The following is a 24271-nucleotide window of genomic DNA, read 5'->3' on the forward strand; positions in this document are numbered from 1 at the left end:
AGTGTTTCAGAGTTGTATAGCTCTAACAACATTACTACTAGAATTATAAAAAACTTTCTTTCAGCCTGTGAAGAAAAATAATGTATGTTTGGGAGATCTGCTTTTGTTATCAGTAACTACCTGTAATGCTTTCACTACTTTCCTGCTACGGTCAACAGGGTTTCATTTTTCTTCCCATTTCAGGAGGACTTTACCCCTCCTGCAATGGATGTTACATTACAAGGTCCAATTGCTGTTGCCATTCGAACAGAGCGTGTCAGAGATGAGAACAAAGCGATGGTGATGGGGCTGGATCCTGTCAAATATCCTTTGTTAAATCCAAGCAGAATGGGAAAGTCTGCAGTTGATGATTTATCAATAAGCATTATCAAAAATTTACTTGAGTAAGTAGTTGTTTATCTAAAGGTATTTTTCTGTCATTGTCTTTATTTTCTTTGCTATATATACATCTCTTCTATTCATGAGCCTCATGATAACACTACAAAGGGCTTCACTACAGTATTTTTTAAAATTTATATTCCAGAAGCATATCAAGGTTTTCCTGAATTCATATTTTGTGGTTTACCTTTGCCTATACAGAACAATTGAATGTATTTTTCATAGGTAATACTAGTAAATGCTTTCTGATCAGTCTAGGTTTAAAATCAGTCTAGCTGAGACTACGTTCTTTTTAAAAGCACGATTTCTAATAGTCAAAAACACCCCATTGCGAGTAATGTGACATCTAGTTAATAGCATTATGATAAATTTTACATATTAAATTTATGTCTGCTATAGTATTATTTTAGTTAGAAGGTGATTACATGCTGCATAGTTGAATGAACATAAACAGTGTGAAATGAACAGTATGACAAGCATATGACTTGCAAATAAATATTTTAATGCGGTTTTGCTTGTAGAAATTCTGAAATTCCAGTTAAACAATTAGTTACTCCCATCAAGGTACTCATATTTGCACTGTCAGTTGTAAAAGTTATCCTATCCGTTAAGTATTATCGCAGAAATTTAACTTCACTTAGCACATGGTAGGGATAGAGAACTTACATAATTCTCCATATAGTCTAATGTTTAACATCAAATGGCAGGGTATTCAGTAGCCGCTTTCTTTGTTTCAGAATTCAGCCATACAGAAAATCTTCAGGCCTAAATCGGGAGAGAAAAGATCGTTCACATTCATTAGGACCAGGTGTGTCAGCATTTCTTTTAATATATTGCTTTAATCTAAACTGTGGTTCCTAGCATTTCACTGAGCAGGTCTAGCATGCTCCAGGCCAGGGGCTTACGTGCTAGGTCTGAGAGAGCTGTGGGTCCCAGCTGTTCTTCTTGGATGTCTTTACTTTGCAGTAAGAGGATTTTTGGCTCTTAACCAATGAAAGCTGCAGAATGAGATAATAATTCTGTAAAGAATACCCACATTTGTGATAGCAAAAGAGAAAAGGGGTGGAGAAAGGAATTAGAAGTGAAGTAATGAAAATATGTAGGGGATCGGGGATCCTTCTCAGTGTATTATCATTCACTCAAAGGTGAGTGCAGAGGTGGCCCCAACTTCTCCCTAGTGTTCCCAGTTCCTCATCTCTCTTCTCCGGAGCTTGACTCCTCCAGTCACTTCCAAGGATATTCCCCTCTCTCTTCCACATTCGTAAGTCCCCATCACAACCGAGACTATGAATGGAGCCCGTTCATTCTCCTTCTTATTCCCCGCCTTTGAGTTGTTTTAAATCTCCTCCCACCTACCATGGATTTTCTATGACATTCCCATTACTCATGCCCCAATGCACAACCTTTGTTGCTGTTGCCGCTAATGAGTTACTTCAGTTCTGTCTGCCAGAAATGATTGTTCCTGCACTTGTCCCCTTAATGTTGTAAGGAAACATTATGGAAATGAGAACACAAACTATATAACTATACAAAAAAGACTTCAGGTGTCATTTTTACAGTGTTCTTCACCTTTCTTTGTTAAATATAAAGCAATTCTTCTCATATCAAAGAAGAATTCTCACTTAAATGTATCTGATTAAGGTCCTCGGAACTCTGCAGCTCAGATCACCAAGAAGTCATCTTTTATGAAAAAGATGCCAAGAGGAAGGTAAGAACTCTGAAAGGAGAAATTCCACTTACGATATTCCTGTGCAGAAATTTACCTAAACTCTGTCCACTGCCTGTTCCTTGAAAAATTCTTAATGCTTTTTTGTATTGGCCTTCTTTCCATCTGTGTCTACCTTTGGGATCCCTTTGCTGTTTATGTCCTCATGATCAGCACTGCATTTTTTTCCAGATTTTGGCTGGACAAACACTCTTCTTTTTTCTTTCATCTGCTGTTGTTTTGTACAGTGAACTTGTTGAAATATAGACTAACCCCACACTCAGATCAATATGGCTTAATTTTCAGGTCTGGTGTCTAAATAGTATGTCTTCAACTTAGGCCATAGATAAATGAAACGAGCTACTGTAATAGTGAAAACAACAGAAAAGATTTGAAGAGCTTTTGAGGAGAGAATCCTGAGAATTTTTTTCCATCAAAAAAAATATTTTCATACACTAATATGAACATAAACATAATACTAGTTTTAGAGCTACATTTTTCCCAGTTTTCCTTCAGTGTCATGTTCGTCTGTCGTGGTTTAAACCCAGCCAGCAACTAGGACCACGCAGCCGTTCGCTCCTTCACACTCCTCTTCTTCAGTAGGGTGGGGAGCAGAGGGAGAAAAAGGAGAAAAAAGCCTCATGGGTTGAGTTTAATAGAGCAGTAATGGAAGAGAGTAATAACAATGATTTAAAAAAATACAAAATAAAGGGATGCAGTATTGATTGCACTCACCACCCGATGATGGATTGCCCAGCCTGTCCCGAGCAGTGATTGTGGATTCCCACCTGGCCAACCCCCATTTATATACTGAGCGTGGTGTCTGTGGTATGGAATATTCCTTTGGCCAGCTTCTGCCTATGCTCTCTCCCAGCTTCTGTGGGAAGCTGAAAAAGTCCTTGACTTAATATAAACATTATTTAACAACCACTAAAACAATATTTATTATCAACGTTATACTCATACTAAATCCAAAACACAGTGGCTGCTAGGAAGAAAATTAATTCTATCCCAACTGAAACCAGGACACTGTCATATGACTGACTAGCTCAAATAGTCAGAGAAGGGAAATGCTTGTAGATGATAGTTTCAAATTCGTGTTTTGCCTCCCTAGGGTACAGAAAAACACCAGACCAGTCCTCAGTGACAAGAGATTCCAGATATTTGGAGAGAAGCCTCCAGAGTCTGAGTAAGTCATGTGTATTTGCATAAATATAAGTTAATCTGCAAAAAAACCCTACCTGTGTATCTTTTTATCTATTTATTTATCATTGTGAAGTACAGAGGCTCACCATTAAGTTTTGAGGTATTTAACCGTGATGTTTATGGGTCAAAGTGGTTACAGGAAGTTCCTTTTTGCAGCATAATAATAGTGAATGGAAAAGTCATGCATTTTATTCTGTTTAATGTCTGAAATGGAATGGGTGGCATCATTGGAGTCCATTTTGTACATTTACAAAAAATGGGTTGGAAAATATAAAACAGCCTGCCGTTCAGTTATTTTCACCTCTAAGAAGATCAATAAATTTTATACTTACATTCTTGTGCTCAATATTACATTGAATATGAAAACTATGATAGCAAAACTATTAAAATTAATGCCTAAGATGCCCAAGATGTTTAAGTGGGAATTTTGTTCCACATTGTATTTAAAAATAATTCCAGTAAAGTCCAGACCTACCTTCAAATATTTTTGGTTTATCTAAAATACATAGTAAGCTCTTAAGGTAAGTTTTCAGCACAGGAAGTTGGCTAAGATTGCTTTTTTTTCCCAGTGATGTGGAGGTATTCTCTTGTAAGCATTTACAATGTCTCAGAGTCCTTGCTTCTTCTGAAGAGAAGCTGTTCTAATGGGAGTGGTGGTTCTTAGACATTCTGAATATTTGTTTGTGTAAAAATGTATTATAATAAGCCTGAACAGAATATTTGAAAAACAGTAAATATTGCCAATGTGATCATTTTACAATGTGGTTGTCTTTTTTTTTTATTATTGTTTGTTTTCAGCACTTTTAAGGGGATTATGATGAATATTCTTTGGACGGGTAATGACAGCTTGCTCTGTCTTGCCGAGGTAAGAGAACCCAGTGTTCTTCAGTCACTTTTGCTTTCGTAGGTCTACTTCTGTGTCAGCTAAATAATTTGGTTCTTTGCAATGTTTGGATGGCCATCCAAAAATTTTCCTGTCTTCACCAATGCATCTGTTGTGTAGTATTTGGCACAGCATATTTTTAATCACAGATTTCTTTATAAATATAAACTAGGCATTTCAGAATCAGAGGAAGAAAACTGGTCTCAAATACGAGGATGGTTGATAGCCTTATGTATCTCTGCTGCTGTTATATGCCTAGAAGTGATTTGTTTGACTATGTTATCAACCACTTCTCTGTTTTATCTTTACCTCCCGAAGGAGTTCTACCAAAAAGAGAATCCTCAAATCGCAATGCTTGAAGATCTCCCAGAGACATTTGACCATTGTGCAGAAGTGTTCAAACAGAATCTGTTGTCATACCAAAGTCAGACAGATGATTACTACAATTCCTGTCTTATAGGTAAATTCATACAGTTAAGACTTTTAATTTCTTGTGTATATAATTTTTCAGTTATGTAAACTGAAAATTGAAGTGATCGAGAATTATGTAGCTTTCTTAATCCATCACACTCAGTGGAAAATCTGTTGATTTTACTGGAAATTGGACCAATATTCTTTTTTATATATTACCAGCTACAAAAAGCGTAGCAGAAGGGTCCTTGAGTAAACTGAAAGACCTGCACAGGGTCACATCTTTTAGCAAGTGTATGTTTCTCAGTCAGGGACAGAATCTCCAGGTTGTTTCACCCTTGCAGTGTACGTTCAACTCTGCTGAGTGTTTGGCTTTTTTCCTTGCAATGAATGTTTCTGTGTCACATAAACACCTTGTCTTTTCCAAAAGAATTTCAGGATCAGCTGAAGATGTTTGAGAAGGAGCTCCCTTATGTCTCCCAGTTGGCAATCGATAGTCTTTTAAAAGAACACGAGCAGAAGCTCAGCTATTCCACTGGTCAGATTCAGCATCTCTTCAGTAAACAGCTGGAAGGCTGGGAGAATGTAAGGGTATGTATCATGGACATACTGGAATGCTTCCGGTGTAAGCAATGCTAAATGCACCAGAATTATAAAATTTTCTTTTTATTAATCTATTTACTTAATGACTCGCTGCTGAGCTAGCCACAGTTTAGTTTCTGTGTTTGCAGTTAGTCTGTGTAGTTCTTACTGGAAGCTTTGTATTTCTAGAAACTCAGTCCCTTCTCTCACTGCTTCCAGCATTGGGCTGCCTCTTTATAGTCTTGTACGGCTCCACCGGTCATCTTACACCTGGACTGTAAACACTTTAAGGGCTGTGACATTGTGGTATGGCTATACAGCTCATACTGTATGGGTGCACTCGTTTGTAGGTACTATGACATACGGATAATGAAATATTATTTACTGTCTTTCAAAAAAGAAGTGTATTTTGTCCATTAATATCAGAACTAATAATAGAATCATAATGGAGATTATGCAGAAAATGTTACAGAGTAGTATCTTGAGATCTGAGTATTAAGTTAAAATCAGGACAAAATACGCATATAAAGATATCAAAAATATCTTGTATACCAGTTGGTAGGAGAGATTATTTGTTGTAAACAAAACCCAAGATGAGATAGAGGCCCTGTTCTCCAGCAGAAAGGCAATTTGGTATATATTTATTGCACTGCCAGGTTTATCTGTAGACAGCCACGGAATACACTAAGTTGTCTTTCTGAGTATTTTTATACTTCTTTCTTACTATGATTCAATTGCACATTCTTTACAGAAGGCATTTCTTTGTTATGTATTTACTTAAAGGCTGTGCACAAGAATCGATTACATCCCTCTCTGGGACATCCAGACAACTTACCTCACCTGGACGCTTTGTGCCAAGCGGAAATAAAAAGGCAAAAAGAGCAAGCTGATGGTATTCGTCTCAACACACAGATGCTGCAGGTAACTGGAAAGCCATTCCACAATATGAACTTGGATGTTGCATTTGGAAAGGAGAGTAGATCTTGGATACATTTTTCCTCCCCATCAAAAGTAAACTGGAAAATGTTTTCAGTTTTAGGCAATCCCGTTCATATATCTTTTAACTTTAAGTCATGCATTATCAGCATTAGACCAATAAATACATACACACATGCATAGATTTATTGTGGAACTAGCTAATCTTTTGTATCATTCATAGAACACGCTGAGGAAGAGATGACATATCTTAATGGTAGAACTATTGGATGTAAGTCTAAATTGCGAGCAACAGTGACATCCTCTGGTTAGTTACATTACTTTGCCAACAACAGATGCCTGGAAAGGTTCCTTCTATCTGCGTTTCATTAGTGCAAATAATTGACATTTTTCTACACAAGATTAAAAACTGGAATAAGCATAATTTTACAGGAGAGATTCAGGAATCAAAACTCTTTTTCCTCTCCATCCTCTAGGGTTATTGAAGGTCAGTTCCCCAGTATTAAAGCTCTTTTTTTACTTCTCTCATGCCACTTAATCAAAATTCTATACTGTCTGCAGAGCATATATATTTTTAATTCTGAGGTAATATTTTCTTCTCCTCTTAGCTCTGCATACACACACAAAAGCCCACATACCCTGTTTTAGAATAATACCTGGTCAAAGCACTTCCACCCAAAGTACCCATATTCCAAAATGGCCTTTGCTTTGGGCGAAAGGATGCATTTACAGGTGCATTCGTCAGGTTTAGATGCTTAACACAAATATACAGCTACTGGGAACTATGCAGGGAACTCTAAAGCTTTTTGTATTTTACCTTAGGTATCGGGTAGTGTTGAGAATACTACAGAGAGGCACTTTATGTGCAACTTAGACCTTATGTCTGTTATCTGCAGCTGTTGCAAAATGTCAAGGTTGGATACTTGCGTAGTTCTTTCGGAGATAAACTAAACGGAGAGGAGATCGAATTATCACAGGAATTTCTCTCACTTGTCTCCAATATCCCAACAGGACTGTGTTGCTGAGTGTGCTCAGAGCTTTGTTTCTGCACTAGCTGCCTTCACCGAAAAGCTGCTTCTGGAATTAGATGAAAGTATCACGGTTAACGATGTACAAGTAGCAAGTAAGTAAAGAAGAGATTGCTTGTTCAGGCCTCCAGTTCCTTCTCAAAGATTGCAGCAGACTATCCCTAGGAAGAGGAGACTTTTATGTGCTATGGTAATTTAAATTGAAAGATTTGCACAATCAAGCATGCAGAGCTATTTCTTGAAAGTGAAGAGCATCTAGCTGCTTACAGTTACTTCAAAGCAATGCTATTACTGCCACTGTTTTGTTGCTGCTGAGTCTATCTTCTATTATCTCCCAGAAATTGATATACCAAGAGAGAAGACATCCACTTTAATTCGTCGTAAACAAGCAGGACTTCCTCTAGAAATCTGTGAAGTTAAGCAGTTAATTGACCGTGGGAGCAGGTAATATTTGAAGATACTGAACACTGTTCTATGTCATTTCTCTTCTTTAAACTGGTATCAGAAACTGTCCTCATAGTTTCTTGCTGCCTTGTTGAAACTGCTGAACACTATGTTCATCATTAGTGATGTCCTTTAACCAGCTGTGGGGCAGCTTGGGTGGGTAAATGATCTTAAAGAGAGAATAGCAATGTATCCAAATAAATAAAAGTGAATTATCTATTATATTGTAAAGCAATACAATTTCAGTATTATTGCTATGCTACTTTGTTAGCCAGTATTTTTCATTTCAACGCTTTCAAATCTATGAATATACTGTTTATTTTCACTCAGAAGATATGAATTATATTTACTGTGCAAGGATCCTGAAGTTCTAAAAGAATAGTTTGTTGTACTCAATAGTTTGTTGTACTAAAAAGTTTGTTGTACACTAATTGGGTAATCCTTTTGTGGAGATTAAAAAAACACATTTAATCTTTTGTACTTTAAGTGCAAGTAACATGAATTAGTATAGTCTGCTCTTGTATCTAACTTTCTCACGTGTTTTTTTTTTTGTTTTGTTTTGTTTTTTTTTAAAGGACTTGGCCAGGAATACCCATGACTGCTCTTACAGACAATTCAGACTATATCCTTTGCAGAGAAACTGCGTCAGTTACAACAGCGAAGACTACGCTGGGCCACGTAGCAGCAGTAGAAGCAAGAGATGCGGCGTATAAGGTTGGTCTGTGGAAAAGGATTGTGAGTGGGGCTGCTACTGTTGTGGATTTGCTTTGTTAAGAAAAGTATAGCTATGTATAAGTTTTTAGTATACACAGTGTTTTCAGATCTTAAAGCCGTATTAACCATGTGCAGAAATCCTCTCTCATGTCCGTTTCTTTGTGATGTTGTCAAAAGCAGACAGTTGGTTTCTCAGGGAGCCCTCTCACTCAGATACATTACAATGGGGAATTGTTTCAGCAGAGAAGCACGGATGGTGTCAGAAACAGAACACTTCATGCATTTCAGCAGCATCACAATACAAAAAGTAGCTGCTGCCACAATGCCGTTTCAATACTGCTTGCTTTCACTCACCTTTCTTTCTAAAGCCTGCAGGTCTAGCCTTAGATCACAAAGGCTGATTTTTCCATAAAAGGTGAAGCTCTGTAAGATACTTACATCCTGAACCATCACAGATCATTGTTTCCACCATAAAAATGATCACTCTTTCTTCACTAAGTCTGCTAGCAGAATGAGCACATTCCAGACAGGTCTGAGACTCTGCCTGGCACTGACAATAGCTTGTGAAACAGTAGTGTTCAGAACTTAGGAGAATATTCTTACAGTAAATAATTTGGAAATAAATGGTCAGAATTTATGCATCTCGTCCTGGAAATAATTGTACTGCCTGCCAGTGAACTGAATTAATTTTTCAAATATATATTTTTATTGGGAAATATAAAATACACTGTCAACAATGGCAAATGCCATCAAAACTATAAATTTGCATGAGTGTTTTATGTATCTAGTTATGGTACCTAAGCACTGGTTACAGTACAGTTTTGAAGTGAACGTAGTTTGTCAGCAGGGTGTGATACAGCAAATGCATGCCACAGAAATATTTTCTGAATGTATGTTGCATTAAAAATACAGTATTTTATGTTTTGGAGCATGGACTCTTCAATTAAGGTGCCTTGAAATTTTCATAGTAGTCTACAAGTTTCTGTTTAGGTGAAATACCTTTTTAGCAGCTTTGTAATAGTTCAGTTCATACTTGTGACTTAGAATGCACTCTGCCTCTTGCTGGAACTTCTGTGTTTGAGATGCATGCTCTCCTCTCTCTTCTCTAGAGGAGGCAGCTCTTTAATCTTAGGAGCTAATGGAAGTCAGATGAAGATCTTGCATTTTTAACAAAATTTAAATATTGCAGATAATTTAGTTTCAGAATTCTTTAAAAGGAACACAGAAGGAAGGCAGTGAATAATTCATTGTCCATATAGTTCTGTTGTCAAAGGCAGAAAATAAGTGGCCTGTATGCAATCTTCTGATACAGTGGATCAGGACCTGGATTTAGACAAAATAAAATTATACTTCATCACTACCAATTTTACCCTTTGTTGTTGTTGTTTATACAGAAATACAAATGTAAACTTGAGCAGCAGTTTGCCCAGATCAAGGAAGAAAGTACAGCTCAGCTGCTGGCAATCCAGCATTGGGAAGAATGGTGGAAACAATCCATCCAGAAGATTAAGCAACTGTATACATGAGCTCAATCAACAATCAAATCTTGCTGATGTCCTTCTGATCATTGTTGGTGTAAACTGACAAGTTTGTACTAATGTCAGTGATTTAGTCCAACAGGATTGTCTATTTTTTGTTTTTTAAATTTCTGTTGCACTGAACAAGTGCAATGGTGAAAGGAGCTATTTTTTGCCTCCTGAAATAAAAAATCTGATGAATGTGCTGTAAATGAAATGTAAACTCTGTGCAGTGCTTCCTAGTTGGATCTCAGCCAGAGTAAAATTAACTCATTATGGTTCTGGCTGGAATAGGAGAATCTGGAAAGCTGGAAGCCCAAGCAGTGGATTTGTACGGAAGTTCACGTTCTAGAGTCGGGCATGATTGAGTGTGCCTGTGTCGTGGCACAGTTATAACGGTTAAATGCAGCCTGTTTAATAATGGAGTCCAGCAAGGAAACTTTTTCTTCAGTGCAGATGAAGCCCTTCCCACGGATATCCTCTCTTTCTTCACATTGTGAACAACACTGTACTCGCAGCTCACTACTTCAGTTTTAGAAATATGAAAAACAGGTTTAGAAATCCAAAATAGTTGATCTGCAAAGAATATTTTCCACAGAATGGTCTACAAGTGAGGTATTTATCTGCAATCCAGAATGCTTTCCAAGGCAGGGCTTGAAAATAAAGTACTGCTTTGTTCTGGGAGGTCAAGCGAGTTCATTTGGGAGTAATATAGTTACTTTCAACCATTTGCTTTTAAAAAACTCTCTGAACAAATTCAAGGAACCTGATAACTATTAAAACTGCTTTAGCTGTTTTTCCGTTTGTTAGGAGATTCTGTCACTAACTGCAACCACATCTATTTCATTTTTGTTTGCATTTGTTGTGAGCCCTAGAGTTGTAAATCAGTTGAGGACAAATACGGTAAAAGTCAAAGAGATAGTTTTAGATGCAAGGAGATGTTCCAGACTCATCTGGCTCCAGTGTTCTTGCAGATTTGTAACAGAGAGATTGAAGCAAGGGGGGAATGCATCAGCTGTGCTCCTAATGATGCAATATTTCAAAATATGTGTATTACTTTTCCTGAGGGATTAGATGTTTACTCTGTAAAGACACATGGAAGAACACTATGCCTATTAAAATAGCTGAAACTGCACTAAAATAATCAGAACGCCCATGTTTTCTTTTTTTTTGTGTTAACTGTACTATTAAATTTGAGGATAACTTTTATTCTCCTTTCTTCTATCTGTTCCTTATCCTCTGTCCTTCCCCATCACCCAAGTGCTATGCTCTCTCTCTCAGTACGCCATGGCGATAAGCGCATGAGGATGGTCAGGTGCAGGAAATGAGAATCCCCAGGAGACTATCTGCAAAGTGGTACTGTCTTATGTTTTCATTTATGCTTTGGGAGAAAATTTTCAGAGGATGTTTATGAAATTGAAGAGTGGTATCAAGCTGGGAGGGGCTCAAGCACCACAGAAAATAGAATTCAGTCAAAGCTTGATGTTTTAGAAAAACAAATACCCTGAAAATGGAGTACGGTTCCATAAAGTCAAGTACAAGGTTTTATATGTCATAGACCTGGCTAGGAGAGGTTCCGTAGGAAAGATGTGTGGATTACATTTGGCCACCAACTGAATGTCATCACCGTGCTGTGTTCTTGCAAAGTAGGCAAGTGTCATACGGGAATGTATGAACTGTCACGGCACTTCAGTTTTGTGGGGTAATCCTGCTTTACTCAATACTGCTGAGGGCTCAGCAGAAGTACTTGGTTTGGGTTTGGCACCACATTTCATGAGAATGGACTGATTAGAGATCAAACAACTGACAGAAATAATCAATCACGTGTCTTGAAGTTAACAATCTATAAAGAAAAATTGAAGGAGTTGTGGTGGTTGAGCTCACAGAATCGAATAGGGAAGGAAACATCATAAAACTTCAGGTGCGTAAAGGGAACCTCCAGGTGCATGAACACTGCCATGAAAAGGCACAGACCTAAACTGCAGCGAGTGAGATCCTGGTTGGAAATGAGGAAGCCTCGTGATGTGAAGGACAGTAAAGCATTGGCATAGGTTGCCTACCCACCCTATCTCTAGCCATCTCTCAAAGAACGATTGAAAAGCAACTGTTTGAACCCCCCTCTGCACACTTGTCCATTTTGCGTTTGCCAAAGGCATCAAGCACAAGGTCAGATATGTGGCACTGGAAAATCCTGGCCTTGGTGTCACAGCTCTTATTACAGAATTAGCACAGGAATTAGATAAAACTAGTGAAAGCATAGGATAACAGCTGGAGGGGAAAAGCTGGTTGCAAATCCTTCTACATTTGTGGATCTGCAGCATTTTTAGGCAAGAATCCAGAACTGCTCAGCATGAATCCATGAAGGCTTTAAATGGTAGAAGGCCTTGAGATCATTTTTTTTAAGTTTTTTTCTGTCTTTTTTTTTTTTAAAAGTGGGGTTTTGTGGTGCTTCTTGGTGAAAGCTGATTAGATTGGTTGACAGGAAAGTGAGGAAGAAGCACCAGAGCAGATTTCTATATGGCATGATAAAGCAAATTAAAGAACATGTTGCTACATGTGTTTTAATAACCAAAGAAATTGAAGTGGGAAAATCACCACTGACTTTTCAGATCCATTGTCACTGTTGTGTGCCTTACCAAGGGCTAGGGCAGAAAAGATCTCTGTGATGCTTACTTCGGCCTCCCCTAAAGAAGCACCCTGTACCGGTTCCTCCCACCAACATCAGTGCTACTGACTGTCTATAAATAGGACTTTGACAAACAGCCTTACTTTTTTTTTCCCCCAGGCTCCAGTCACATGCTAGAAAGTGCTTTCCTCTAACTCGAGACTGCATTACAGTCCCCACAGCAGCAGCCTGGAAGGGCCTGCTTTGCAGAAGAGCCCTTTACGTGGACACAGAGGATGCTGCGGAGACGGAAGTGAGCTTGCACACGAGAGACTCATCTGCAGCACCACAGCCCTGTGTTCACTAAAGGTAATAATGAACGTAGCCTGTAACAATGTGCTTGTAACAAGCCCCTTTGGAGGCCACATGCAAAGGCTTTGTGCGTTTGTCACAGGGCCCGTGGTTCATGCTCTGGGAACCTTTACTTCTCTGTGAACAGAAAAGGGATTAATTTGAGCTTTAAGGTGAGACAGCTGAGCTAGGGGAAGTTGATTTTTATGGCTGTTGAAAAGGGAGTAATTTCTTTGACTTACAGAGAAATACTGTTACCAAATATGCATTATTATTGTCATGTAATGTTTCTTTGCTTGTATCGGACCTCAGTTTACCTTTCTTCTACATGCACCTTTGGAGGGAGCTGTCTCTGGCAGTTACTTCTGTGAAAGATGGGGTTTATCAGCTAAAATGGTAATTGTATTAGCTCTACATATCACCTGATCTGATTTGTTTTGGTGAGTTTATTAAATTGCAAAGGGTGTGTGCTTTAGACGAATAAGTGGAATATACAGAAACTAGAATCAAATCAAAAAGGCTCCCCATGCACTTATAACTGTGATTAGATCTTACTGAAATGGAGAGGTTTCTCAAACGGTTTACAGGAACTGTCTCAGTGGTAACTGGCCTGGCTTTTACAGTCTGGTTCCTTTGGCGTTCCTGATTTCAGAAAGACTGAATTAAAATGAAACTGCTTGGGGAACCTCATGCTTCTATAATAAAATAATCCTTTTCTCTTATAGTGAGATATTTATAGCCAATTTCCCTTGCTTTTTTGTTCTTTGCAGATTGAAAGCTGCTGGGAGTAAGTGGTTGCCCTTCCTTCTTCTATTCTAGAAGACATGATTTCCAGGAGAGTGTTAGGGTCTCTTCTCTGTCTGTCTGTTGTTACTGTGTTTATCTGGTAAGCATTTGCTGGCAAGCTTGGTCATATTTAAAACATCCTGCCTATGTCTATGCTGTGGTAAAAACCACAGCAGCAGAAAAATATGAGCAGTGCATTTTATGGAAAGTCCCCGTTAGAGCTGTAAGAAAGAACAGTAATTCGTACAATACGCAAAGTAACACTAGTAGAGGGAGAAGCCTCTGAAGGGAGAGAGAAAAAAAGACCAGTTGTGTCTAAATTACAGTGCTAACACTGTATCTGACTCACAAACAAATGTTCAGGTACAGAATATTCCAGTTACGTTTCAGTTCAGGCCTTAAGAGATGATTACCTGTCTCTTCAAACAGTCCAAGCTTACTCCAGTGTAACTAGGGATTGCTTTGTAGCTATCAAACGTTGTTGCTTTCAGACCCTGAGAATGTTTGTAGCTTCGAGCATGCTAAATACTGAGTATGCCTTACAGATTCTCTTGAGCAAATTCAAACATTGTTTGAAAGGAGTCTGAGATCAAACATTTCTATTAACTATTAAATTATTCATTATTAATTGTTAAAATAGTCTTAATTCCACTCGTTTTGTCCTGAGCTTCCCATTTATGCCTTAGCAGCAATATATTACATCAAAATGTGAACACACTGGCTCCTACGCTAATTAGTAAAGTAGACAATCAGTTAGCTAGAGTTACTTCTCAAAATCGGTGCCAGATTCTGAGATCTTGCAAAATCCTAGGAAGATATCTTTCAACATTACTGATCTTAAAATGTTTCTTTGCTATCCCAGGATTACAGTCGGGAATGGAAAAGTACGCTACCTCCCATATTACCTTCCTTGCCCGGAAATCTTGTAAGTGTCCCATTTTGTATGTAATTAATAACACAGATCGTTGTTACAGGAGCTGTACTTCACTGACAGTATAAGTAGTTATTAACAAGTAGTCACTTGTTCTTTATTTTATGCAATGATGAATCTGTAATTAGTCAGTCTCTTAAAACTACATGGCTCTAACGCAAACTTGTCTGCTTGCCCTTCAGGACAGCTCTGTATTTGTACAGCGTGAGTGAGGCCTTGTCTATTGCGGATCACAGAGGCCGTGACTAACAGGTTAACATTGGCTTTGTTATCAGGGTGTAATTACACACGTGCACGTGTACACACAGGATCTCACTGTGCTTTGAGACGTGGATCAAGTATCCCAGCTCACAAGATGGAGAAACACAGGTCAGAGAGGTGACATGAACGATCCTATAAGGAGTTCTGTCAGAGTTAGAAATAATCCCCCAGTCTCCTAATCGTGTTCATCTTCTTCACTCTATGATCTGTGCTTTTCACTTGCTTTATGAATGTATTTGCGTTGTGGCAGCACTTGAGTCATGGACCAGAAGCCTATTTTGAACAAAAAGAAAGGGAAGATGCTTCCCCAGAAATCTTACAGTTTAAGGGGTCAGCTTCATTGCATCACGCAAGCTAATGTACGGATAGCTGACTTAGCATTGGTCCTAAAATCTGCCTCAAAACTGCATAAAAGAGAATTTACACTGTGGAGGAACAGGTTATATGGCCTAAGTGACTTCACTGCCATATCCGACCATAACTGTAACATGACAAGCCACGGCTTTTCCCATCCTTTGTCATGACCTACTAATCTTGTAAAAACAAAACAAAAAGATGCAAATAGGAAAGGTGATCTCTTACAGAAGCATTCTGATTATTTCAAGTCATTAAAAAACATTGTGTCTAGTAAGATGCTTATTTCTGTGAATGCTGTTTAAAGTGTGATATATTTCAGGTAGTTCAGCCCTCCGGGTGAACAGGAACAGGTATGCAGGGAATGCAGCACGTATGTGACCAGAAGTGGCAGTCCCCAGCAAGCATGTGCTTCCCTTGATTTTCACCCCTAAACTCTGACTTGACTTGCCTAGACGTGGAGAGCTGCCAGTTTCTCTCTGTCCCTGTTCTGTTGTGTGCTGTTTCCAAAGTGTTACTCGCCTGACAGCCCTTGAAGGGGCGTACAGGCAGCGTCTCTCTGTACCAGGCAGAGTAGCGTCCGCAGCAGCTGGAGCGAGAACTCGGACAGCTGTCGGTACACCAGCAGGTCCTGAAACTGAACCAGGTTCTTGTTTTTGGAAAAGTATTACAATCCCTTTCTTTTCCTACCTCATCATGCAGCTCCATGAAACTCCAATATACAGAAGAGAAGCCAGTCCAGCTTTTTCCCCAGTAAGTACTGGCTTTTTATGTCCTGACCTTTCAACTGTTGTTCCTCTCTTCTGGGCATATTCGTGTATTATTCAGTGGATATTTCTTCCTTTTTACAGATTATTTTATCAGCAGCCAAGAGTGCTGGCTCCAGAGTAAGTTTCTTTGTTTGAACTTTGTTGTTTGTTTCTGCGGACTTTTTGATTTGGGTGCTCTGTGGCACTCACAGTTTCAAAGTCCTGGTACACACTGAACAGTACCTTGTTCCAAGAGAAGCGTAACCGTATGGGTATTCTACAGCTGTCTATGCTGCTATAAGGTGAAGTTTAGTCACTGTATACTGCTAACACACCTACTGTAAATTCCCAATTAAAACATTAGTACACACAGAGCCCTGTCTACGTGGTTGCTGCCAGGGCCGCCTCTTGGCATGGGAGAGATACAATAGCTGGAAGACAGTGAGAAATACCTTCTGGAACTGTGTCGTAATTGTTACCAGCTGTGGGAGAGCTTTGAATACATTTCAGGGCAAAATCAAGCAGGTGCCTTGTATGACCTTCAGCAATGGTTTCGGCTAACCTGCTGGATCATATGCTGGAACAAGTTGCAAGCACTCAGACAGACAAGTCTCTATGAGAAGCAGTCAAACCAGTGAGTTTAAACAGACACGGAAGGTTTCAGGCAGTTAAGAAGTGACTTAGGCCAACACTCCTTGGCAGCTCGAGTTTGTTAGTGGTCTCTGTTGGTCCAGCTTCTATGACCTGACTCTTATTTCTAGCAGTTCACCTTCAACAGCCACCATTCTTTTGCATGTTAGTAAACACACCCTGTTAGTGCGTATCCTGCTGTTTTCAACAGGACATGCTGAATATTTCTCTCTTCCGTATTGCAATGAATTAATGTGAGAAATCAGCTAGTATATGCTGGACTAAATGAGGAGAGAATCATGTAGCTTTTAGTGCTCTGTGTCTTCTGAAGTGAGTTCACTAGCACGCACTGAGAGGATGCATACCATGGGAATGAGTCATTGGAAAACCCAGTGCAGCCCTGTAAAATGAAATTTAAAAAAGCCCTGCTTAGAGAAACAAACTTGCAGTTTTCCTTCTCTCTCTCCCCTCCTCCAAAACCAGATAATTAACCCAGAAAGAGAACAGTTCAGTTAGTACATTTTCTACAAACCAAATTCTTTTTCCTGTATAATTTAATCTTTTAATCATATGGATTACTATAGGAGGGAGTGAAATTTTTATTCTCGTATGCATTCAGACTGAAAGTATTAAATCTGGGTTGAAAGTGTACTGCTGCCTCAGCTCCCCACAGGTCCCTGGGTTTGGTTTTTATGCTGTTATTGCCTTGGGACCATGTCAGAGGGGAAACTGCTTCAGTCTCCAAGTGTGCCCCTGTGCCATGCATGACAAATTTCATTAGCAGAGTGCTACAGATCACGGTCTGGGGCGAATGTGAGCGGGCTAGAGTAAATTACACATCATAAATGACATCTTGTTTTAAAATCAAAAGGGTAAGAAAGAAAACCTGAAAACAAAGCAGAAAGTTGAAATAGCATTGCATAGCTGTAATAGGGCATAATCAGACTCTGCTGCATGGATATTCAGTATTTCCGCTACCCACACAGCAGATTAAGGATTTTCTATAGCTTTGTTACACATTTGAATGCTGCCTCACGTACAGAATTTTAAATTATATCTGAATGTGTTAAAGCTATATATAAATACTGGAAAAAGAAACTTTCATGCCACAAGCTGTGTTTCAATAACACAGTAATGGGGTATATTTTTATAGTAATTTTCATATTATTACTTGTGTTTTAATCTGTATGTAGCAATATGCATCAGACTGATAGCAAGCACACGTAGCTTCTCATTCTGTGAGTTCAGTGGTCATTAAACTCCCCTCAGCAGAAAAGCCCCGTGAGCTTAAATGAGATTTTAGTAGATCCTCGGGTTTTGCCAATTCATTTAACAGTGCTTAATTTCATCCCAGGAACTGAAATGTCCATGCTTGGTAACCTTAAATAAGAGGGCAGGGAAAAAGATCTGAAGAGAATACCATCCGTAATGAGTTAATGCTCATACTCACACTCTTCTTCTAGCTGCCTTTTTAGTGTTTCTTTCCCGTTTACTGGCCTTGAAACCAAAAGGAACAGTTACGTTTCATTAACATTCCCTTTCTTTTCCTTCAGGCGTCAGGATGTGCTGACAATCACGCCATGGCTGGCCCCCATCATCTGGGAAGGAACCTTCAATTCTGAGATCCTAGACGGTGCCTACAGGCCGCTGAATCTCACCATAGGGGTGACAGCCTTCGCCATTGGAAAGTAAGTGAACTACTCAGTGGGCCCAGTTCTTGGGTTGGTGTACTTCCTCTGTGGAAAGACCATTTTGGCTTTTGTTGTCTTCAGCAGAGCTGAAATCTGTCCCAATCTGTAGTAAACTTTTATGCTCGTGTGTCGTGTCCATAATCATACAGGCCTATAAGATAATAGACTTGGCACCCAAGGTACCTGAAGCATGGTCAGTATTTTTGAGGAACTAGCATGTGTCTTGGGAATTAGAGCTGTAGATAGGTAGTTGGTTGCTCAAAGCAGAGATAATCCACTTGTTCCTTGTCTTCCTCTGTACTTTACCTGTTGCATGTATAGCGTTTGCATCCTTGCAGCAATAGGTAGTCAATAGTCTTCATCCCTTGTCATCTTCCATTCATTAAAGCACCCTTCATGATCCACCATGCGTCCCTTTGTCTATGCTGGGCTATTCACATGTTGTGTCTGCACAGATATACAAGGTTTGTGGGCCGCTTCTTGGAGTCAGCAGAGAAACATTTCATGAAAGGCTATCGAGTGAACTATTATATCTTCACTGACAACCCTGAGACAATTCCCAATGTCCAGCTGCAGCCTGGACGAAGGTTTGTCATTGTCCCCATCAAGAAATACCCTAGCTGGCAAGCGATCTCCATGCGCAGGATGGAGGCCATAAACAAGCACATAGCGGAGACGAGCCATCAGGAGGTGGACTACCTCTTCTGCCTGGACATTGACATGGTGTTCTACAATTCCTGGGGGCCTGAGACCCTGGGTGATATAGTAGCAGCCATACACCCTGGCTATTTCAATGTCCCTCGAAGCCAGTTCCCTTATGAGAGGAGGAGCTCTTCAGCAGCCTACATCCCTGATGGAGAAGGGGACTTCTACTACGGAGGAGCCGTGTTTGGAGGGCTGGTCAAGAAAGTTTATGAGTTCACCAGGACTTGCCACATGACCATCCTGACAGACAAAGCCAATGAGATCATGGCAGCCTGGCAGGAAGAAAGCCATCTCAACAGGCACTTCCTCTCCCACAAACCCTCCAAGGTTCTTTCTCCAGAGTATTTATGGGATGACAGGAAGCCAAAGCCCCCTGAAATTCACCTCATACGTTTCTCCAAAGTGGATAAGAACTACAAAGAGATAAGAGACTGACCACTTGATCCCTGAAGAGATGTTCTCCACACAACCAAACCCACTGAATATTAGCTCCCACAGAATATGCCCCACCATGAAGTTTTGTTCCCAGTGTGAACAAACTGAGAAAGGAACATGTGGATAGTTTCTCTGGAGAACAGGAGTCTTAATGCATTTCAGAAGCAGCAGCCAAAGTGGAGGTGAGAATGAAAAAGTTTCCAGGTTCCTAATCTTTGGAAATATAAGCATCCCACTTCAGGCTGCAGCACACAGAAAGGCACCCCAAAGGCCCATTATCAAATGCAAGGCTGTCCTTATAGCAAGGCTGCGGCGTGTTTTCTTGAGGCCTAGCAAAAACTTACGAAGATCAAAACGGTATTTGACATTCCTGTGGAGAAGGAGAAGACCTAGAGTTTTAGTAAAGACCTTTTCACTTAAAAAAAAATATGAATTTGGCAGGGCAGTGAATTTTCATGCAGTGTGATTTAAAATCACACCCTTTATCAGGATCAGGAGGAAACTTGCACTCAGAGCAAGTTATCCCTGATTAGTTTATAGCAGAATTTCTTGGACCTTCTCAGAAGAGAGCTGAGAGCTGGTGCCAGCCATTACCAGTAAGAACCCTGGTCTGACAGGACAAATAGTGTGAATTCTTATAGCAATTATCTTCCAAATTCCAATCTGTGTTATGGAAACCTGCGTTTAGACAGAACTGGCACAGCTCAGACCCAGACTGAAATTCTTTGGGTTTATTTCGATCACAGATGTGCTCTGAACCTTTTCCCTGGTTCACGTGTCTCTGTAGATCATGTAATCTTTTCCAACACAGAAAATCTGGGATTGAGAGGTTCATGTTCCTATTCATTGCTTCAGTCCTTCCCAACTTTTCTAAGCTCCGTGAAGTAAATTGGCTAGAAGCTGCTGGAACCGACAGTAAGAGCTGATGCGTTTCCAGCAAACGGGATGATTTCATTTTATAATGAAATGCTCTAGTGAAACTGTGAGTTCAGTCTAGAGCTGGAAGTAAGCTGGGGTTAACATTTTCTTTGTGTGAATGCGATGAGAAGCTGAACCGGGCGTTTTGCAGCCTTTAAAGCCTGACAGCTCACTCGCGTGAACAGGCGAGGGGGGTCCAGACACAGGGGAACAGCCACGGCTTGCCAGTGACGACTGTATAATTGTCAACTGAGGTCACAGCATGGAGGTTCATGTGCCACCTCCCTTGCCGCAGCACGGCTGCCATAAACATCTCCTCTGTTATCTCCCGAGGCGTGCTACCAAAGGGCTGTGCGAGTCTGTGCCATGCTCTTTTAATGTCAGCAGGGAGAGAGAGCACAAGGAGCAGTGGGGAATGGCCATGCTGAGCGCTGCTGCCATGCTGTACGGCACGGAGAGGAGAAGCGGGGGTGAAAGGGCTAAGCAGACTGTTTCTAAGGGAACAGTTTTAAAAAAAAAAAAAAAAAGGCTCATTTGTCAGAGAGAGAAAATGGGGAAGAGGTGCCTGACTGTTCTTGCTTCTCCTCACATGAGAAAATTGCTGTATGGCAGTGTATCAAGTATTCAAAGCTTTAGGGCCTCACCACTGATTGCAGATGAACTTAACGAGCCATTTCATTCCTGTGTGAGCAGGCTGAAAATGGCACTTGCCAGTGTCATTGTAGGCATTTCATCTTCCAGACGACTAATTAGAAAAGCTTTCACGGTATCCATAATATAGATAAGGTACACAAAATATCTCCAGCCCCAAACCCCCAGTGGCAGATGGGTCTGCTTTATCCCGCAAAGGGTCTGCCCTATTATATTTTCTCCAGACTGTTCTTAGTGCCGTGCTGCTGGAGGAAGATACCCTGCTTCATAACTAAACCAGAACTGAATCTCCCGTGAAGATGTCTGCGTTTGGTAACCAGGCAACTCAGTTAAGCCAAAAGGGTGAAGAAAGATCTTTATCCAAATATTTCCGAAAAGATATATTCTGACTGAAGCCAGGATTAATACTGTATATTTCTTACTCGTAAAACAGTTGTGTCTGAAGGCCATGACCGAAACCAGGGTCTCATTATGCCAGTTGCTATATATATATATATACACGTATATGGATTCTTTTACAAGCCAGAAGGAACTGTCTAGTCTGATCTCCTGCACAGGACAAGCCAGATAAAATTATCTCCCAATGTCAGTATCAAGCTCACAATATATGGCTGGGCTGTGCTAGCTTAGAAAAGCCTTCAGACCCATTAAAAACGTGAAGTGATGTAGCAGCCACAAGTCCACAGATCAGCTGTGCCAATGGCTAATTCCCCTTATGCCTTAATTCTGCTCTAAATTGGTCTGTGTTTGCAGCCTGTATTCGCAGCCGTTGGGCTTCATTCTGCCATACTAAATGACTTGAATTCCTGTGCAGGTGTCCATAGCCTATACTAAATCCACCATGAGAGGAAGTTCTCCAGCACAAATGTTGTGTGATAGAGAGTGGGCTATATTTCTGGGGTACCTGTTCTGAAAAACTTTTGTGAAAGGCTTGGTCTCCAGCTCTGCTTCCGACACCTTTTGGCTGAATCCAAGACCGTGTGATTGACGTGATAATGGCCTGATTTGTGCAGTGCCAAACATGTTTATTCTCCTGGCAGGCCTGCAGCTTCTCCCCGGGGGAAGGTCTTATGTCACGTTACCTGACACAGTTCTGCTCGACAGGGCTGTGATTTGAGGCAGTACCGAGAAACTCCCTATGTCTCCAGGGAGCAGCAGAATGTGACTGCAGAAACACACTCCCCAGTGCAGTGTGGGAGATGCTCCCTGAATCAGCTCATGCCCTCCTCTAATTAATGAAAGCCTGGACTTCTGTTGTCATCCCCTGCTGATTAATCCCCTTCCCCCAACACCAGCGGCAAGCTTTCCTTCTCTCATTTGGATTGTGCAGCCTGAGACTTGTGGGCAGTGTGGCAGCTTCACAAGGACCTACTTTCTGATCTGAATTCCCCACCAGCATCCATTGCTCAGTGGGGAAACTGAGGCAGACAATTAGCAAGGGAGCAAATTGGCACTATTGCATCTGGGGTCTTCCTCCATTTGCTACAGGGGGTCAATGCCATCTCATGTGTCCCCGTGCAAAGGGAATTTGTACTTGGAAACACGCACATAGTACTGCATGAAAAGGGAATCACCACATGTAAATAAATCATCGGCCGATTTACACTGCCTGAGGATCTGATCGTGCTTTCGAGGTATTTCTGACTCAAGCCCTGTTTGTCCTTAACCAAGCCTCAGATCAGTAGCTTGTTGCCTTCCCAAGGGCCCCTTGTTCCATCCGTCCCTTTCTGCTCGGCTGGAACAGACTCATCATTCATTGTCCATCTAATTTAAGAACCCATCTGACAGGCTTTTTCTTTCCTTGTCCCAGCTGGTGACTTTCCTTTCCCCAAAGGGAAAACTTCTCTGGGGGGCAAGATACAGAAACTTCCAGCACCGAATATGATCCTAGGTGGGGACAGACCATGATCCTCGCGTTTCCCCGCTGATAGAACAAGAATCATTTCCACAAAGCCAGACTTGCAGCCTTTTTCACTCCTGTTTGGATTTCCCTTAACCCTCCCACAGGTGCTGCTGCCTGACATTATTGACCAGAAATGTCATTTTGAACCACTTTGGTGCACAGCAATAGTTAGGAAAGGACTGGCCCAGTCAAACCTTCTCTGGGTGAGATCTGTGGCTGGGGGGCACGGAAATGAGATGGTCTTTGAGCAGGCACAGATGAGGAAGGATAAGAACATCAGCTATTCCCCTGCACAAAACCAGCCTGGGGAATAGCTGTGTGCATCTGGCTGGTTTAACGCCGCAAAAGCAGCACGGTGGTGGGAAGGAGCTGGAAGGCTGTGAGCTCCCTGCCGGAACGGCTGGTTTTAGTCTCCCACCCTTGTCTTACCTGTTTAGCCTGTGGCTTTCCAAGGAAGGGACTGTCCCTTGTTCTCTGTCCGCACGGGGACTAGTCGTGGTTGCTCACTAGTGAATGTGAGATACACAGAATGAGTTTCCTCCTGAGCAGGGGTTTGCTCTGGTCTCAAAGGGCAGCTCTAAGCACCAGGGTTACTATTTTCTCCACCCGCTGCTCTGCTTCACCTCACCGCCACAGCGAGTCCCCGTGGGATCCCCAGGGGTGAAACATGCAGAGAGCAACTCTCCAGGCGGAGTGACAATGACAGTGACGGGTGCTTTCAGGAACAGCAGGAACTGCAGAAGGAATTTGCAGGAGTGGGTTGCGCTTTACTCACACTAAATCCCCAATCCTGCAGTTCTGCTCCACACGTAGGTCCACACAATCAAATAATTTAGGAAAGCATTGCTAGCAAAACACATCGAAGAAGTGACTTTTAAATGTCTGCCTACCCACCCGACTCCCTCCTTTCTCTAAGAGTAATGCTGTACTGACTTGACTTTTCTTGGGCTATATTTAGATTAAACATAGATTCACCAAATGTCACTGTTTCATGTAAAACTAGTATAAAGCCATATGAATAGAAAGGCAGTTCTAACCAGAAATCTCTGCTGCTCGTATGCCCACCTCATCACCCCTGCTCCCCTAGCTGAACCTTTAGCTTATTTAAAGCAAGTCAGATGAGTACAAATTACTTTTTAAAAGTGCTTCATTCTGGGTTGTTTTTTTTTTTTTTTTTAGTGAGTTTTGCCAGCAGCAAATTACATAGTTATAGACCTTTTGAAGTATGTATTTTTCCCACCGTTCAGCACTGACACCATTACTATAATTAGAATGATGTTGCTCTGTAGCAGCATCTAGTGCCAGAGGGAGAGGCCTGACAGCACCTTTTCCTTTCCTGGCTACGCTCCCCGTCCAGAGCTGCTGGTTGTGCTGGCCTGGAGCCACGGCGGAGCGGGACGGCCAGATGTGATGGACTGTGCCTTGTCACTAATTCCCATCGCGACCCTGGCAGAGTTGGTTCTTCCCGCTCGGTGGCTGCTGGGGCGGGGGGCTGTT

The 24271-nt window shown here is 41.0% G+C and overlaps 2 protein-coding genes across 14 annotated transcripts in view; both read left to right on the plus strand.

Annotated features, from left to right (window-relative positions):
- Positions 1 to 12740, plus strand: part of CCDC180 (coiled-coil domain containing 180) — a 29026-nt gene extending 16286 nt beyond the window's left edge. For 5 of the 7 annotated variants that reach the window (XM_074609021.1, XM_074609022.1, XM_074609026.1 and 2 more), the window contains 12 exons: positions 184 to 383; positions 1116 to 1186; positions 2020 to 2086; positions 3198 to 3272; positions 4088 to 4154; positions 4491 to 4632; positions 5014 to 5174; positions 5949 to 6086; positions 7113 to 7224; positions 7468 to 7573; positions 8149 to 8287; positions 9682 to 11011. In XM_074609021.1, coding sequence (XP_074465122.1) covers positions 184 to 383; positions 1116 to 1186; positions 2020 to 2086; positions 3198 to 3272; positions 4088 to 4154; positions 4491 to 4632; positions 5014 to 5174; positions 5949 to 6086; positions 7113 to 7224; positions 7468 to 7573; positions 8149 to 8287; positions 9682 to 9813 — 1410 coding nt within the window. In that variant the 3' untranslated portion in view covers positions 9814 to 11011. Of the gene's footprint in view, positions 1 to 183; positions 384 to 1115; positions 1187 to 2019; positions 2087 to 3197; positions 3273 to 4087; positions 4155 to 4490; positions 4633 to 5013; positions 5175 to 5384; positions 5457 to 5948; positions 6087 to 7112; positions 7225 to 7467; positions 7574 to 8148; positions 8288 to 9681; positions 11012 to 12589 lie in introns of those variants that run through there. The other 2 variants (XM_074609024.1, XM_074609027.1) reach the window with 2 other exon arrangements.
- GBGT1 (globoside alpha-1,3-N-acetylgalactosaminyltransferase 1 (FORS blood group)) lies at positions 12617 to 22479 on the plus strand. Of its 7 annotated transcripts, none has more exons than XM_074609036.1 (8): positions 12628 to 12778; positions 13531 to 13646; positions 14409 to 14471; positions 14753 to 14846; positions 15795 to 15845; positions 15944 to 15979; positions 18025 to 18159; positions 18618 to 22479. In XM_074609036.1, exons 3-8 carry the CDS (start codon positions 14423 to 14425, stop codon positions 19300 to 19302), a joined length of 1050 nt encoding a protein of 349 aa, XP_074465137.1. In that variant the 5' UTR covers positions 12628 to 12778; positions 13531 to 13646; positions 14409 to 14422; the 3' UTR covers positions 19303 to 22479. The 7 variants fall into 7 exon arrangements, with proteins under 7 accessions (XP_074465139.1, XP_074465137.1, XP_074465140.1 ...); XM_074609037.1 differs by having other exon boundaries at positions 12675 to 12778; positions 13531 to 13547; XM_074609038.1 differs by lacking the exon at positions 14753 to 14846 and having other exon boundaries at positions 12617 to 12778.
- The last annotated feature ends 1792 nt before the right edge of the window (positions 22480 to 24271 follow it).

The sequence above is a fragment of the Larus michahellis genome, chromosome 15 (genome assembly GCF_964199755.1).
Source record: "Larus michahellis chromosome 15, bLarMic1.1, whole genome shotgun sequence".
NCBI lineage: Eukaryota > Metazoa > Chordata > Aves > Charadriiformes > Laridae > Larus > Larus michahellis.